This window comes from Chamaea fasciata, unplaced genomic scaffold (genome assembly GCF_029207755.1).
Source record: "Chamaea fasciata isolate MVZ Bird 193981 ecotype frontalis unplaced genomic scaffold, bChaFas1.0.hap1 SCAF_15, whole genome shotgun sequence".
Taxonomy (NCBI): domain Eukaryota; kingdom Metazoa; phylum Chordata; class Aves; order Passeriformes; family Sylviidae; genus Chamaea; species Chamaea fasciata.
In genome coordinates this window covers 17,067,203-17,083,779 of record NW_027094100.1, presented here as the reverse complement: position 1 = coordinate 17,083,779, position 16,577 = coordinate 17,067,203, and the positions used below count along the sequence as shown (strand labels likewise).

Sequence of the window (16,577 nt, the reverse complement as noted above, 5' to 3'; positions counted from 1 at the left end):
AACAAGCAGGAATAGGATCAAACGGAAGGAGAGTTGCAAGAGATCTGATGATGGCAAGAACTTCTTTACTGGGAGGCTGGCTGTCCCTGACACAGGAACCTGTGCAGAGAGGCTGTGGATGCCCCATCCCCAGGAACATCCAAGGCCAGCTTGGACACAGGGTCCAGAGCAAACCTGGCTCTGGTGGTGGGAGATCGCTCAGCCTGGAACCAGATGATCTTTAGGCTCCCTTCCGAGCCAAACCACTCAAGGATTTCAGCATTCTGCCATCCCCGTCTCCCACTGCCGAGTGGCCCTGTAAGTTCTGTGACATCACAGCTCCCAGAGTGTTCTAGGTGCAATGTCCAGCACCTGGAATCAAGCACAGCGGGCACTTCAGCTGCTGCCAGCGGTCAGGTCGCATGCGCTCTGCGCTCCGTCCTTCCGTGCTGAGCTGTTCTGCTGCCTGGACTTTTCCTGCTGCCTGCCCTGAAGCACCAATCCCAGCAGGATATGCACTCCTGTCCCAGTGGAGGTACAGTGTCATTCCAGGGAGGGCGGCATGCCCCAACTGCCCAGGCTGGCTGCAGCCCTGTGGGGATGGATGGTGTGGGACAGGACCCCCACTGTGAGCTTGTGCTGCCTCATGCAGATTGCAGAGACACCCAGGAGGAGATGGAAGTGGATGTGGACACCCAGGAGGAGATGGAAGTGGATGTGGCGGTGACTGGGGAAGAAATGATGGAGGTGGACCAGGAAGACTCTGTTGAAGACATGGAGATCGATGTGGAGGATGACACCATGGACATGGAGGTCGATGTGCAGGATGACACCATGGACATGGAGGTCGATGTGCAGGATGACACCATGGACATGGAGGTTGATGTGCAGGACGACATCACCAACATGGAGGTGGACGAGAAGGATGAAGAGGAGCCCATGATCCTGGGATGAGGATGGAGCCCCAGGAGCAGGACAGGCAGATGCCCCCCATGCCCTGCCCACAGGCAGAGTGGGTCCCCTGCTGCCAGGCTGGGGCTGGGCTGGGTGGCCCTGCTCAGGGACACGGTGCCCGGGGGAGTCCCACTCTGCTGCCTCCTTTCTTCATGGGCTGATGGAGGGATGGCCATAAATATGACCCCTCTGTAAATATGTTCTACTTGTTAGAGGTTTTCTGTAAATATGTTCCGAAGATTCTTAGACTGTTGGTTCCCATGTAAATACGTTCTATACGTTGTTGTTGTTACAAGGATTCTTATAATAAAACACGTTCTGTAATCCTACATTTTGTTGATCTTCAGTTAATAAACCCTATTTCATTTGAAAGCCGACTTGCCCTTGCATTTCTCTTGGGCAAGTGCAGAAGTAGTGGCCTCCACTTTCACATTGTGGTTTCCACTTGCTCGGGGCTCCCGGGGCTGGAGGTCCCTGTGGCTGCTGCCACAGCCACCCCCGGGCTGGGGGTCCCTGTGCACTGCTCGTGTTCCTGGGCTGCTGCACAGCCGCGTCCCCAAGAGCAAAGCTGTCCTCAGCAGAGAGGGGGCTCTGACAGCAGCCGCCCCTGCAGCGATGCCACCAAGGCAGGCAGGAAACCTTCTGCCACCCTTCCTGCTGGAGCCACAGGCGCTCCTGGGCCGAGAGCCACCATCAGGCCACAGGGACACAAAATCCACCTTCATGCTCTCAAGGCCATGACAGCCCTGCCAACTGTGGGACCTGGATCTGGGGTGCTTGCAGGGGCTCATGTCCAAGGCTTGGAGCCTCCAAAGGCTCCAGGCTTTGCTTCCCGCCCTGCTCTGCATTGCCCTGGGCCCTGATTGTCCCAGAGACAAAAGCCAAGCAAGGGCATCCTGGCCCTGCCCGCGTTCCTGCCGCCGGCAGCGGCCACCGGCCCCCGTGCCCCGCTCGGCTGGCAGCTGGAGGGGCAGTGAAGGATCTGCTGGGCAGGGGCCGGGGGCTTTGGGCCCTGGGGGTGCTGCTGCTGTGGGCCCAACAGGGCCCCAAGCTCAGCCCCTGCCCGGGCAGCTGCCCCCCAAGCCCCACACTCCCCGAGCATCCCCACCACAGCTGGCTCTGGGAAATCCCACGCGCTTCAGCAGAGAAACTCCCCAGAGTAACTAAACCACTCTTTGTTCAGAGGGTTCCGAGGGGAAAGACAGCACCGGCTGACGTTTAAAGCACCTTGCAGAAGGGGAGTGCAGGGAAGGTGTGATCTCCAGGGGCTCTGCCCCAGCCTGGCAACACAAGCAGGGCCCAGGGCTGCGTCAATGGGACCCCCGATGTGCACAGGGACCCCCAGAAACACCAACAACTGGCAGCACTTTGCTTGGCTGCTCTTTCTCTACACAGAACCATCTTCTTCCTTTCCCATCCCAGGAAAATTCAACCTCTACCTCTGCCAAAGCCTATCTCCTGCACCTCAGCGAGCAGAAATGTTCTTCTGCACTTGCCGCACCAAAAACATTCCCCAGGGCCCGCAAGAGATACCAGGGCCATCCTTCAGCCCTCCACAAACACTGCACAGGCACCCAGGATCATCAGCTTTCCATCTCTGGCTTTCAGCCTCCCTGCACTGCTCCCGTTCATTTGCTCCTCCTCTCTCCACAAGTTTGGGAAGCACAGAGCTCCTGGCCTTTGGCAGCTCCCAAGGCCAGTGCCTCCCATGGGTTCTTGGACACCCCCAGGGCTGATAGCACTCCCCTGTTGTCCCCAGAGAAGCTGTTGAGTGCCACAGGAAGCCACAACGTTGCTGAGGGCACTGCAGCACCTGCCCTATGGGGAAAGGCTGAGAAACTTGGGGCTCTTGGGGCTGGAGAGGAGAAGCTTGTGTGGAGACCTCAGAGCACCTTTCCAGTGAGTCAAGGGCCTACAGGGAAGCAGGAGGGCCACTCTTCCTCAGGAAGTGTACTGACAGAACAAGCAGGAATAGGATCAAACGGAAGGAGAGTTGCAAGAGATCTGATGATGGCAAGAACTTCTTTACTGGGAGGCTGGCTGTCCCTGACACAGGAACCTGTGCAGAGAGGCTGTGGATGCCCCATCCCCAGGAACATCCAAGGCCAGCTTGGACACAGGGTCCAGAGCAAACCTGGCTCTGGTGGTGGGAGATCGCTCAGCCTGGAACCAGATGATCTTTAGGCTCCCTTCCGAGCCAAACCACTCAAGGATTTCAGCATTCTGCCATCCCCGTCTCCCACTGCCGAGTGGCCCTGAAACTTCTGTGACATCACAGCTCCCAGAGTGTTCTAGGTGCAATGTCCAGCACCTGGAATCAAGCACAGCGGGCACTTCAGCTGCTGCCAGCGGTCAGGTCGCATGCGCTCTGCGCTCCGTCCTTCCGTGCTGAGCTGTTCTGCTGCCTGGACTTTTCCTGCTGCCTGCCCTGAAGCACCAATCCCAGCAGGATATGCACTCCTGTCCCAGTGGAGGTACAGTGTCATTCCAGGGAGGGCGGCATGCCCCAACTGCCCAGGCTGGCTGCAGCCCTGTGGGGATGGATGGTGTGGGACAGGACCCCCACTGTGAGCTTGTGCTGCCTCATGCAGATTGCAGAGACACCCAGGAGGAGATGGAAGTGGATGTGGACACCCAGGAGGAGATGGAAGTGGATGTGGCGGTGACTGGGGAAGAAATGATGGAGGTGGACCAGGAAGACTCTGTTGAAGACATGGAGATCGATGTGGAGGATGACACCATGGACATGGAGGTCGATGTGCAGGATGACACCATGGACATGGAGGTTGATGTGCAGGATGACATCACCGACATGGAGGTGGACGAGAAGGATGAAGAGGAGCCCATGATCCTGGGATGAGGATGGAGCCCCAGGAGCAGGACAGGCAGATGCCCCCCATGCCCTGCCCACAGGCAGAGTGGGTCCCCTGCTGCCAGGCTGGGGCTGGGCTGGGCGGCCCTGCTCAGGGACACGGTGCCCGGGGGAGTCCCACTCTGCTGCCTCCTTTCTTCATGGGCTGATGGAGGGATGGCCATAAATATGACCCCTCTGTAAATATGTTCTACTTGTTAGAGGTTTTCTGTAAATATGTTCCGAAGATTCTTAGACTGTTGGTTCCCATGTAAATACGTTCTATATGTTGTTGTTGTTACAAGGATTCTTATAATAAAACACGTTCTGTAATCCTACATTTTGTTGATCTTCAGTTAATAAACCCTCTTTCATTTGAAAGCCGACTTGCCCTTGCATTTCTCTTGGGCAAGTGCAGAAGTAGTGGCCTCCACTTTCACATTGTGGTTTCCACTTGCTCGGGGCTCCCGGGGCTGGAGGTCCCTGTGGCTGCTGCCACAGCCACCCCCGGGCTGGGGGTCCCTGTGCACTGCTCGTGTTCCTGGGCTGCTGCACAGCCGCGTCCCCAAGAGCAAAGCTGTCCTCAGCAGAGAGGGGGCTCTGACAGCAGCCGCCCCTGCAGCGATGCCACCAAGGCAGGCAGGAAACCTTCTGCCACCCTTCCTGCTGGAGCCACAGGCGCTCCTGGGCCGAGAGCCACCATCAGGCCACAGGGACACAAAATCCACCTTCATGCTCTCAAGGCCATGACAGCCCTGCCAACTGTGGGACCTGGATCTGGGGTGCTTGCAGGGGCTCATGTCCAAGGCTTGGAGCCTCCAAAGGCTCCAGGCTTTGCTTCCCGCCCTGCTCTGCATTGCCCTGGGCCCTGATTGTCCCAGAGACAAAAGCCAAGCAAGGGCATCCTGGCCCTGCCCGCGTTCCTGCCGCCGGCAGCGGCCACCGGCCCCCGTGCCCCGCTCGGCTGGCAGCTGGAGGGGCAGTGAAGGATCTGCTGGGCAGGGGCCGGGGGCTTTGGGCCCTGGGGGTGCTGCTGCTGTGGGCCCAACAGGGCCCCAAGCTCAGCCCCTGCCCGGGCAGCTGCCCCCCAAGCCCCACACTCCCCGAGCATCCCCACCACAGCTGGCTCTGGGAAATCCCACGCGCTTCAGCAGAGAAACTCCCCAGAGTAACTAAACCACTCTTTGTTCAGAGGGTTCCGAGGGGAAAGACAGCACCGGCTGACGTTTAAAGCACCTTGCAGAAGGGGAGTGCAGGGAAGGTGTGATCTCCAGGGGCTCTGCCCCAGCCTGGCAACACAAGCAGGGCCCAGGGCTGCGTCAATGGGACCCCCGATGTGCACAGGGACCCCCAGAAACACCAACAACTGGCAGCACTTTGCTTGGCTGCTCTTTCTCTACACAGAACCATCTTCTTCCTTTCCCATCCCAGGAAAATTCAACCTCTACCTCTGCCAAAGCCTATCTCCTGCACCTCAGCGAGCAGAAATGTTCTTCTGCACTTGCCGCACCAAAAACATTCCCCAGGGCCCGCAAGAGATACCAGGGCCATCCTTCAGCCCTCCACAAACACTGCACAGGCACCCAGGATCATCAGCTTTCCATCTCTGGCTTTCAGCCTCCCTGCACTGCTCCCGTTCATTTTCTCCTCCTCTCTCCACAAGTTTGGGAAGCACAGAGCTCCTGGCCTTTGGCAGCTCCCAAGGCCAGTGCCTCCCATGGGTTCTTGGACACCCCCAGGGCTGATAGCACTCCCCTGTTGTCCCCAGAGAAGCTGTTGAGTGCCACAGGAAGCCACAACGTTGCTGAGGGCACTGCAGCACCTGCCCTATGGGGAAAGGCTGAGAAACTTGGGGCTCTTGGGGCTGGAGAGGAGAAGCTTGTGTGGAGACCTCAGAGCACCTTTCCAGTGAGTCAAGGGCCTACAGGGAAGCAGGAGGGCCACTCTTCCTCAGGAAGTGTACTGACAGAACAAGCAGGAATAGGATCAAACGGAAGGAGAGTTGCAAGAGATCTGATGATGGCAAGAACTTCTTTACTGGGAGGCTGGCTGTCCCTGACACAGGAACCTGTGCAGAGAGGCTGTGGATGCCCCATCCCCAGGAACATCCAAGGCCAGCTTGGACACAGGGTCCAGAGCAAACCTGGCTCTGGTGGTGGGAGATTGCTCAGCCTGGAACCAGATGATCTTTAGGCTCCCTTCCGAGCCAAACCACTCAAGGATTTCAGCATTCTGCCATCCCCGTCTCCCACTGCCGAGTGGCCCTGTAAGTTCTGTGACATCACAGCTCCCAGAGTGTTCTAGGTGCAATGTCCAGCACCTGGAATCAAGCACAGCGGGCACTTCAGCTGCTGCCAGCGGTCAGGTCGCATGCGCTCTGCGCTCCGTCCTTCCGTGCTGAGCTGTTCTGCTGCCTGGACTTTTCCTGCTGCCTGCCCTGAAGCACCAATCCCAGCAGGATATGCACTCCTGTCCCAGTGGAGGTACAGTGTCATTCCAGGGAGGGCGGCATGCCCCAACTGCCCAGGCTGGCTGCAGCCCTGTGGGGATGGATGGTGTGGGACAGGACCCCCACTGTGAGCTTGTGCTGCCTCATGCAGATTGCAGAGACACCCAGGAGGAGATGGAAGTGGATGTGGACACCCAGGAGGAGATGGAAGTGGATGTGGCGGTGACTGGGGAAGAAATGATGGAGGTGGACCAGGAAGACTCTGTTGAAGACATGGAGATCGATGTGGAGGATGACACCATGGACATGGAGGTCGATGTGCAGGATGACACCATGGACATGGAGGTCGATGTGGAGGATGACACCATGGACATGGAGGTTGATGTGCAGGACGACATCACCGACATGGAGGTGGACGAGAAGGATGAAGAGGAGCCCATGATCCTGGGATGAGGATGGAGCCCCAGGAGCAGGACAGGCAGATGCCCCCCATGCCCTGCCCACAGGCAGAGTGGGTCCCCTGCTGCCAGGCTGGGGCTGGGCTGGGTGGCCCTGCTCAGGGACACGGTGCCCGGGGGAGTCCCACTCTGCTGCCTCCTTTCTTCATGGGCTGATGGAGGGATGGCCATAAATATGACCCCTCTGTAAATATGTTCTACTTGTTAGAGGTTTTCTGTAAATATGTTCCGAAGATTCTTAGACTGTTGGTTCCCATGTAAATACGTTCTATACGTTGTTGTTGTTACAAGGATTCTTATAATAAAACACGTTCTGTAATCCTACATTTTGTTGATCTTCAGTTAATAAACCCTCTTTCATTTGAAAGCCGACTTGCCCTTGCATTTCTCTTGGGCAAGTGCAGAAGTAGTGGCCTCCACTTTCACATTGTGGTTTCCACTTGCTCGGGGCTCCCGGGGCTGGAGGTCCCTGTGGCTGCTGGCACAGCCACCCCCGGGCTGGAGGTCCCTGTGCACTGCTCGTGTTCCTGGGCTGCTGCACAGCCGCGTCCCCAAGAGCAAAGCTGTCCTCAGCAGAGAGGGGGCTCTGACAGCAGCCGCCCCTGCAGCGATGCCACCAAGGCAGGCAGGAAACCTTCTGCCACCCTTCCTGCTGGAGCCACAGGCGCTCCTGGGCCGAGAGCCACCATCAGGCCACAGGGACACAAAATCCACCTTCATGCTCTCAAGGCCATGACAGCCCTGCCAACTGTGGGACCTGGATCTGGGGTGCTTGCAGGGGCTCATGTCCAAGGCTTGGAGCCTCCAAAGGCTCCAGGCTTTGCTTCCCGCCCTGCTCTGCATTGCCCTGGGCCCTGATTGTCCCGGAGACAAAAGCCAAGCAAGGGCATCCTGGCCCTGCCCGCGTTCCTGCCGCCGGCAGCGGCCACCGGCCCCCGTGCCCCGCTCGGCTGGCAGCTGCAGGGGCAGTGAAGGATCTGCTGGGCAGGGGCCGGGGGGCTTTGGGCCCTGGGGGTGCTGCTGCTGTGGGCCCAACAGGGCCCCAAGCTCAGCCCCTGCCCGGGCAGCTGCCCCCCAAGCCCCACACTCCCCGAGCATCCCCACCACAGCTGGCTCTGGGAAATCCCACGCGCTTCAGCAGAGAAACTCCCCAGAGTAACTAAACCACTCTTTGTTCAGAGGGTTCCGAGGGGAAAGTCAGCACCAGCTGACGTTTAAAGCACCTTGCAGAAGGGGAGTGCAGGGAAGGTGTGATCTCCAGGGGCTCTGCCCCAGCCTGGCAACACAAGCAGGGCCCAGGGCTGCGTCAATGGGACCCCCGATGTGCACAGGGACCCCCAGAAACACCAACAACTGGCAGCACTTTGCTTGGCTGCTCTTTCTCTACACAGAACCATCTTCTTCCTTTCCCATCCCAGGAAAATTCAACCTCTACCTCTGCCAAAGCCTATCTCCTGCACCTCAGCGAGCAGAAATGTTCTTCTGCACTTGCTGCACCAAAAACATCCCCCAGGGCCCGCAAGAGATACCAGGGCCATCCTTCAACCCTCCACAAACACTGCACAGGCACCCAGGATCATCAGCTTTCCATCTCTGGCTTTCAGCCTCCCTGCACTGCTCCCGTTCATTTTCTCCTCCTCTCTCCACAAGTTTGGGAAGCACAGAGCTCCTGGCCTTTGGCAGCTCCCAAGGCCAGTGCCTCCCATGGGTTCTTGGACACCCCCAGGGCTGATAGCACTCCCCTGTTGTCCCCAGAGAAGCTGTTGAGTGCCACAGGAAGCCACAACGTTGCTGAGGGCACTGCAGCACCTGCCCTATGGGGAAAGGCTGAGAAACTTGGGGCTCTTGGGGCTGGAGAGGAGAAGCTTGTGTGGAGACCTCAGAGCACCTTTCCAGTGAGTCAAGGGCCTACAGGGAAGCAGGAGGGCCACTCTTCCTCAGGAAGTGTACTGACAGAACAAGCAGGAATAGGATCAAACGGAAGGAGAGTTGCAAGAGATCTGATGATGGCAAGAACTTCTTTACTGGGAGGCTGGCTGTCCCTGACACAGGAACCTGTGCAGAGAGGCTGTGGATGCCCCATCCCCAGGAACATCCAAGGCCAGCTTGGACACAGGGTCCAGAGCAAACCTGGCTCTGGTGGTGGGAGATTGCTCAGCCTGGAACCAGATGATCTTTAGGCTCCCTTCCGAGCCAAACCACTCAAGGATTTCAGCATTCTGCCATCCCCGTCTCCCACTGCCGAGTGGCCCTGTAAGTTCTGTGACATCACAGCTCCCAGAGTGTTCTAGGTGCAATGTCCAGCACCTGGAATCAAGCACAGCGGGCACTTCAGCTGCTGCCAGCGGTCAGGTCGCATGCGCTCTGCGCTCCGTCCTTCCGTGCTGAGCTGTTCTGCTGCCTGGACTTTTCCTGCTGCCTGCCCTGAAGCACCAATCCCAGCAGGATATGCACTCCTGTCCCAGTGGAGGTACAGTGTCATTCCAGGGAGGGCGGCATGCCCCAACTGCCCAGGCTGGCTGCAGCCCTGTGGGGATGGATGGTGTGGGACAGGACCCCCACTGTGAGCTTGTGCTGCCTCATGCAGATTGCAGAGACACCCAGGAGGAGATGGAAGTGGATGTGGACACCCAGGAGGAGATGGAAGTGGATGTGGCGGTGACTGGGGAAGAAATGATGGAGGTGGACCAGGAAGACTCTGTTGAAGACATGGAGATCGATGTGGAGGATGACACCATGGACATGGAGGTCGATGTGCAGGATGACACCATGGACATGGAGGTCGATGTGCAGGATGACACCATGGACATGGAGGTTGATGTGCAGGACGACATCACCAACATGGAGGTGGACGAGAAGGATGAAGAGGAGCCCATGATCCTGGGATGAGGATGGAGCCCCAGGAGCAGGACAGGCAGATGCCCCCCATGCCCTGCCCACAGGCAGAGTGGGTCCCCTGCTGCCAGGCTGGGGCTGGGCTGGGTGGCCCTGCTCAGGGACACGGTGCCCGGGGGAGTCCCACTCTGCTGCCTCCTTTCTTCATGGGCTGATGGAGGGATGGCCATAAATATGACCCCTCTGTAAATATGTTCTACTTGTTAGAGGTTTTCTGTAAATATGTTCCGAAGATTCTTAGACTGTTGGTTCCCATGTAAATACGTTCTATATGTTGTTGTTGTTACAAGGATTCTTATAATAAAACACGTTCTGTAATCCTACATTTTGTTGATCTTCAGTTAATAAACCCTATTTCATTTGAAAGCCGACTTGCCCTTGCATTTCTCTTGGGCAAGTGCAGAAGTAGTGGCCTCCACTTTCACATTGTGTTTTCCACTTGCTCGGGGCTCCCGGGACTGGAGAGCCAGATTTTAGGTTTCTACCTGGGTATGATCATTTGTCTGGTCCCCGTTCACACATGGGCATTCTGCCTCGAGCCAAGACTGCCTGTGCCTTGAAGATCCAGAGAGCACCACGGTTGTATGGATTTGCTTTCATCACAGCTTTCTCTTCCCCTTTCCCTGCTGTTCAGAGGTGAAAGGGATTCTGGAGAAGTTCCAAGAGGCCGAGCAGTGGATAGAGAAGTCAGTGCTGCTCGGTTGTTCGGACGAGCACAGACCGTGCTTTGCACTGGATTTAGGTGGGGATGACTCCTCTTCCACCCAGGCCAGCACCAGTTGGGTGCACTGGGATGGAGGTGCTGCCAGGGCAGCATCCCTAATCCTTGGGAGAACCTGTCCTGCCAAGGAGGGCTGGGTAGAGTCTCTGTAGGAGCTGTTACGAGCGTGGCAGGTCACAGACACGGACTGCACTGCTGCTCCTGTGCCTGCGTGTGTCAGAAAAGGTGGGCTGGGGGAGGCCACTGACATTTGGGAATGCTGCCCCTGATGTGGTTCACTTCCATGAGAACTCCCAGAAATTGTATATTGGAACAGCAAAGGGCATAGAATTGGAATAATAGCAAAAATAGCTGAAATTTATGCGATCAATTTTTAATTTTTTTTTTCTTTAACAGGGGCCTTGGAAAAATCAGTCATTGAGTCAGAACTGCAGGGATCATTTACTGACCTACGAAGGGCTCTCCTTGTACTGGATGGGAAGGATTCTCCTTTGCTGGCTTTGGTATTGGACAGGGCTCTTTACTTTAGGGGGCTGCGATCTCTAACATCAACCCTTCTGCTCATCTCCCATACTGTTTTATGATCTAATATTGTAGAAGTACTTACTGTACACTTTCAGGGACCTAGATACAGACACACCGTAAATTACACTAGTTTTCCCAAATTTGTGGTCCCAAAACGAAGATGCAAGGCAAAGAGAAACAGACAAGTGACTTATAAATGACTGCAGTAATTTATGCCATTTAGCTGAAATGTACTAAATCACAGCAATCCCAGTTTGTCCTCTGCTCAACGACTATCAGGCAACCTGAGTATCACAAACTTACACATCTTCTTTCAGAGCTGCTCTTTTAAAACCTGTCTCTTATAAGCTGGTACTCTGCAGATGCCCTGTGTTTGGAAGGCCTAAGGAAAGGTCTGTGTGTGAAAATCAGCTGTCCTGACCCGTAAGGAGAAATAGCTTGTTTCCTTTCCTGCTCTATGTGTGTGATGTCTGGGCTAATTTTCAAGAAGTTATTCAGGGCTGGAGACTCTTTAGAATAGTCCAGTTCCCAATATAACTCCCATTATGTGCCAATAAACAACAACTCTTGCCCACCTCCCCCAAACGTACTCAAGTTTAGAAGCAGGAAACATGGATCGCAGAATCTATCACTTTTCAAAGCACTGCCCATACTTCATTTACCTTCCTGAGGTATCCAAAGATAACCAGAGTTTATCCCCATGACTGTGTGCAAAGCATTAGTCAGGGAGACTGCTCTGAATTATTCCTTTCCCCCAGGTATAAATGAGGTTTGTGCCCCTCTGTGTTGGCAGGCCCAGTCCCTTCTGCGGTGGCACGATTCCCACCAGTACTGCAGCAAAACTGGGCAGCCCACTCAGAAGAACCCAGCTGGGGCAGCAAACGTGTCTGCCATGCCAGTGGAGTCACCTACTACCCACAGGTGAGCACCTGGCAGGAAAGGGGAGGGACACAGGTCACCCCGGGGGCAAGCAGGAAAAGGGCTTTGGCATAGCTGGATACTTTGTCTTTAGTGGTCAGCTCAACCAGCTAGGAAAAGCAAAAATTTGCACTTACTTGTTTAGTCTGAACTTCTTTTGCTTTGGTGGTGCACATGCCAGATGTCTCCCGTGGCGATCACCCTGGTGTCCAACAGGAGCCAGTGTCTACTGGTCCGGCAGCCCTCGTTTCCCCCGGGGATGTTCACAGCTCTGTCAGGCTTCTGTGACCTGGGTAAGTGGGTTCGGATCCAGGCCCTGGGCACGCAGGGTCAGATGGGGACATCAGCCAAATCTCTGTGCACAGAGAAGGATGGACACACAGGGGAGCTGTGTCCCCATCCCCAGGTGTGTTCAAGGCCAAGCTGGGTAAGCCTTTGAGCAGCCTGGTCTAGCAGAAGGTGTCCATGTTGATGGCAGGGGGTTGGAACTAAATGATCCTTAAAGTCCTTTTGGAACCAGACCAGTCAGTGATTCTGTGACAGCCAGGAAAAACAACATTAGATCTAAATAGATCAGTGTTTGCTTGCAGAAAGAATTCAAAATAGTTGTTATGTACCTGAAGGGAATGGGAATTATAGGTGTCTAGAAGTTCTTCTGGTCTCTGATAGTGTGATAAATAAGAATTGTGATGAAGTTATAAGTTGTTGGTAATAGAGTTGTAACGTTTTGTTAAATTTAGTTCAAGAGTTATAATGCTGTTTGGCAGTTTTGTCCACTCTGTATCCCTTACCCCAAAATCCCACTTAGCCTTTCCGTCGAGTCAAGCTGCTGCTGCTCGCTGGCATCACTGCTTCCTGGCATCACCGCTCCCTGGCATCACTACTCCCTGGCATCACCGCTCTCCATTTCTGTCTGCTGCTTTGCCTGCCTGCACCCTGCCTGCACCCAGCCTGTCCCATTGGTTTGCTCCCTGCTTGCTCCACTTCCTGTCGGATCCTCTTCCTACTTCCTGCTGACAACCGGCCTGTCAGTCAGGCTGCTGCTGCCACCCTTATGGGAATTAGAAGAGCCCAGCTGCATGATGGGACCATATCAACACCAAGAGCCCCTGGCCAAAACGAGCCAGCTCAAAGTTTAAACCTGCCAAGAACAGCACTAGACTGACCATACACAAGGGTATTTATGGCAAGGGTTTTCATAAGCTTTTACACCTCACCATAACTTGCAAAGTACTTAAAGAGCAAGACATGCCTGGACTCCATGAGCCAACAGCGTTCTTAGGAACCCCCGCGAGGCAAGAACTCCCACTCTGCAGCACGAGCAGCCAAGTGGATTGCACCTCCTCCTCAGCGGTGTGGACGAAAGGGAGCAGCAGTGGCGTAGACCGCCCCTCGAGACCCCTGTTTATTAGTAAAGGCATTTAAAAGAGGAAACTGTGTCTCCTGCCATTTATAACAATAGTAAACATAAGCTTGAAACTTGCTGGGTTGTAGCCTCTGTTCCTTTTAAAATCCATTCTGTGTCTCATGCAGTGTGGCTTAGGAGAAAAACCACAGAGCTCTTGCTACAGGAGGGAAAATGGCTTCAAATGGAATTGATCTGTCCACCATCTGTACGTGGATAGGGCCAAAAATGTCTCTGGCGCCTGTGTTTATCAGAGGTTGATGAATTTAATGGAGCATCCTGCCAGCAAGTGTTTCCAGGTCAGCACAGCTGGAGCTGCTGTGTGGGAATGAGCGCCGCCTGCGCTTTCCTCACCGCGGTTTGCTGCCCTGAGGCCGGGCCGTCCTTGCCTGACTCTGCTTGATTCCAGGTGAAAACGTGGAGGAGGCAGTGCGGCGAGAAGTGGCCGAAGAGGTGGGGCTGGAGGTGGAGTCGCTCTGCTACTCGGCTTCCCAGCACTGGCCCTTCCCCAGCAGCTCCTTAATGATCGCCTGCCACGCCCTGGCGGGAGCCCAGCGGGCTGAGGTGAGCGGCTCCCCCGAGCTATTCCACTGCCTCCCTCAGTTAGCAAAATCCCCTTCAGTCTACAGAGTTTAGTCAGGAGAGCATCAAACCCCCAAGAAATGCTATTTTCCATTGGCTTTTTCTGCAAATGCAGAACAAACCTGGCAACAATCCCATCACCTTCTGTTGCAAGGTGCCAGATTTTGCTCAGGTCACTGTATATACAAGCCCAGAGCCCAACACCCCTGGGTTTGTTTGGTTTTTTTTTTTTTTTTCCTTTGAACTTTGCAGAGGAGGTTCCTTCACACATTTGCCATAGAACACACAGATTCTGCCACGTTAATTCCTGTGCTCAGCCACTTTGCTTTGCCACGATGGTGCAGGGTGGGTTTGTGGCTTCCCTAAGGAAGCCAGCACAACAAAGTATTGGTGGATAGTGATATCCTTCCCTGGAGTGGCATCAGTGCCTAATTCAGGCATGGATGTAGTGCTCTGGGCATTCCATGCTCTGGGCATTCCAGCACAGGATCTCCGTGGAAGCAAGAATGGGCAAGGTACCACTGCCTATTGTAATAACTTAGCTGAGACTCCATTATCTTCGTGCAGGAAAAGCCGTTTTTTATTACCACAACTCATTTTATGGTTTTTACAGACCTCGTGTGCAACTTTAATTGGCTAATAGCTTTCTTGCCAATTACTCTATTGGTTAGTAAAAGGTATTTTACTTGTCCATCCATTCTCTTTATTCTTGGATTGTTTACTTATTTTCTTTACTGATTTTCATGGGACAAATCTCTTGTTATTGCAGGTGCATTTGTTTTTCAGCCCAGGAATAGGTTGTTATGCTAATGAGTTTTCATACCAAGATTGTTTTCACACGTGAACTTCCAAATTACTTAGAAGAGAAGTGACAGGCTAACTGTGGCAATTTAGCAGAGCAGGGCTGATTTTATGAGCCTTCCTTTTGTAATTGTTTCACCTGTCACGACACCACTGCCCTCATTCAAAGCTGATTGAAGGAACTGGTGCCCTCTGAATTCTTTCCAGATCAGTATGGACACCCTGGAACTGGAGGAAGCCCGTTGGTTTGGCATGGAGGACATTGTGGAGGGTCTCAAGAGGCAGCCCAGCTCTTCAACGCAAGACGACAGTAGTTTTTTACCCTGGTTCCCTCCCAGACAGGCCATTGCTCACCAGCTGATCCGTGAGTGGGTTCAGCAGCAGACTGCCCAGACAGTTTAGGCAGGGATTCATCGATTCTGTGATTCCACAAGAACTGTGAAAGCTCCACAGAAAAGCTTCCAAAGTCCCTGGGCAAGGGCTCTGTTACAGTGAGGACAGCACCACACTGGTGGCACTGATGGCACACTGACCCACGAAGGACTCTAAACTGATCTGACAGTCCCACGTACAGTGGATCACCTCTGAGATCCCATGATTTGAAGTAAATGTACAATAAAATCCTTAGTTCCAAAGCATCAAACTTATTGTGACCAGCTGTCACTGACCCCATGACACCAATGTCCCATTTTCCTCCATTTCTTCCATCTTGGATGGACATCGAATGCACCCTTTTGCCCAGAACACAAATAAAGGCACAGTGGCACTTTCCAGTGCCTGTGTTTATATGGATCTGGGAGAGCTATCAAAAACCAGAAGAAAAGCCACTGCCTGTTCGCTCTCCTCTTCTTCTGTCTCTGCCAATTCAGTCTTCCATTTTCATATAAAATATTCAATTTTTTTGTTTGTTTTGTAAATGTTAAATGGGGTTCTAAATTTCCCCCACTGGTAAGACAGTTACTTCTGTCCCAAGGAAGGGAGAACAGAGCTATCTGGTGGTAGAAAGGGGAAGAGCAAGACCTACACATTTTACAGGACCACAGATGCAGAGGTGACAGGAACAACAAGAACTGCACTTAGAACAGAGAAAAATCTTGAAACGATCAGTGCCTCTCACCCTGAGGCCAAAGTCTGTGCCTTGCCTGGAGAGCCGGTGTGATTTTACTGATGAAATGGTACCACCTGTCTGGAGGAAGAACAACAAGGAGATGGTCTGGGCAAGGAAAACTTAGTGAAAGAGACAGATGAAAGGATGTTTGATCTGCTGCTGATTCAGGCTGACAGTCCTTTCTGCCTGCTTGGCCAGAGTTCAGCTGCCAAGATTGCAAAGCCGGGTGCTTGAAGGGGGAACAGGGATGTATCCCTGACTGCCACCACTGGGGTTCACTGCAGGGGAGTAGTGGTAAAAACCTGGAGTCCTGACACCTGAGCAGCAAGTAAGAAAATAAGTCCTTCACACCGCTGTGACACACTGTGTTTGCTTGAGTTACTTTTACTTCAGGAGGTTGGGAGGGGATTCTTTCAGGCCATGGTGGCAGGTACGAACATTCTTCCCAGTATTTTAGTTACCAGTAAAAATCTTTTCAATCTACTCAAAGAGGACTTTTTTTTTTTTTTGTAAAGCTAGAACAACTACAAGATAATAATCACATTACATCTTTGGAAAAGCATTACATTTTAAACTGTTTTATAAAATCCTTAATCCAGACTCTTTTGACTTAGTTATGAAACAACATTGGTGATCTTCATCCCTGGTGTTTAGCAAGCAGGAGGATGATGGGCAGTACCCAGCTGTGAGCAGGACAGGAAAACAAGGTGAGGGACATTGTCCTCGCTTGCATTTGCACCAGAAATCTGTCTGAAGCCTGAAGAACCCTCACTGCAGTCAAGACAGGACATGCTCCATAAAGGCAAGTGACCTAGAAAAAGGAACAGGCAATTCCTGACAGAGGCTTCCTCTCAAAACACAGCACAGCTTTCCCATGGAAAAGGTACCAGGCAGGCAAAAGGGACAGAGCAACATATTCCTCTCAAGAATG

General features: G+C 53.8%; 1 protein-coding gene across 1 annotated transcript in view; it reads left to right on the top strand.

The window, feature by feature from the left end:
- Positions 1-16,316, top strand: part of LOC136297239 (NAD(P)H pyrophosphatase NUDT13, mitochondrial-like) — a 52,944-nt gene extending 36,628 nt beyond the window's left edge. Inside the window, 6 exon segments of the mRNA XM_066197026.1 lie at positions 10,704-10,810; positions 11,626-11,703; positions 11,706-11,753; positions 11,932-12,043; positions 13,565-13,719; positions 14,746-16,316. Of these exon segments, the coding sequence (XP_066053123.1) occupies positions 10,704-10,810; positions 11,626-11,703; positions 11,706-11,753; positions 11,932-12,043; positions 13,565-13,719; positions 14,746-14,940 (695 nt within the window). The 3' untranslated portion in view covers positions 14,941-16,316.
- The last annotated feature ends 261 nt before the right edge of the window (positions 16,317-16,577 follow it).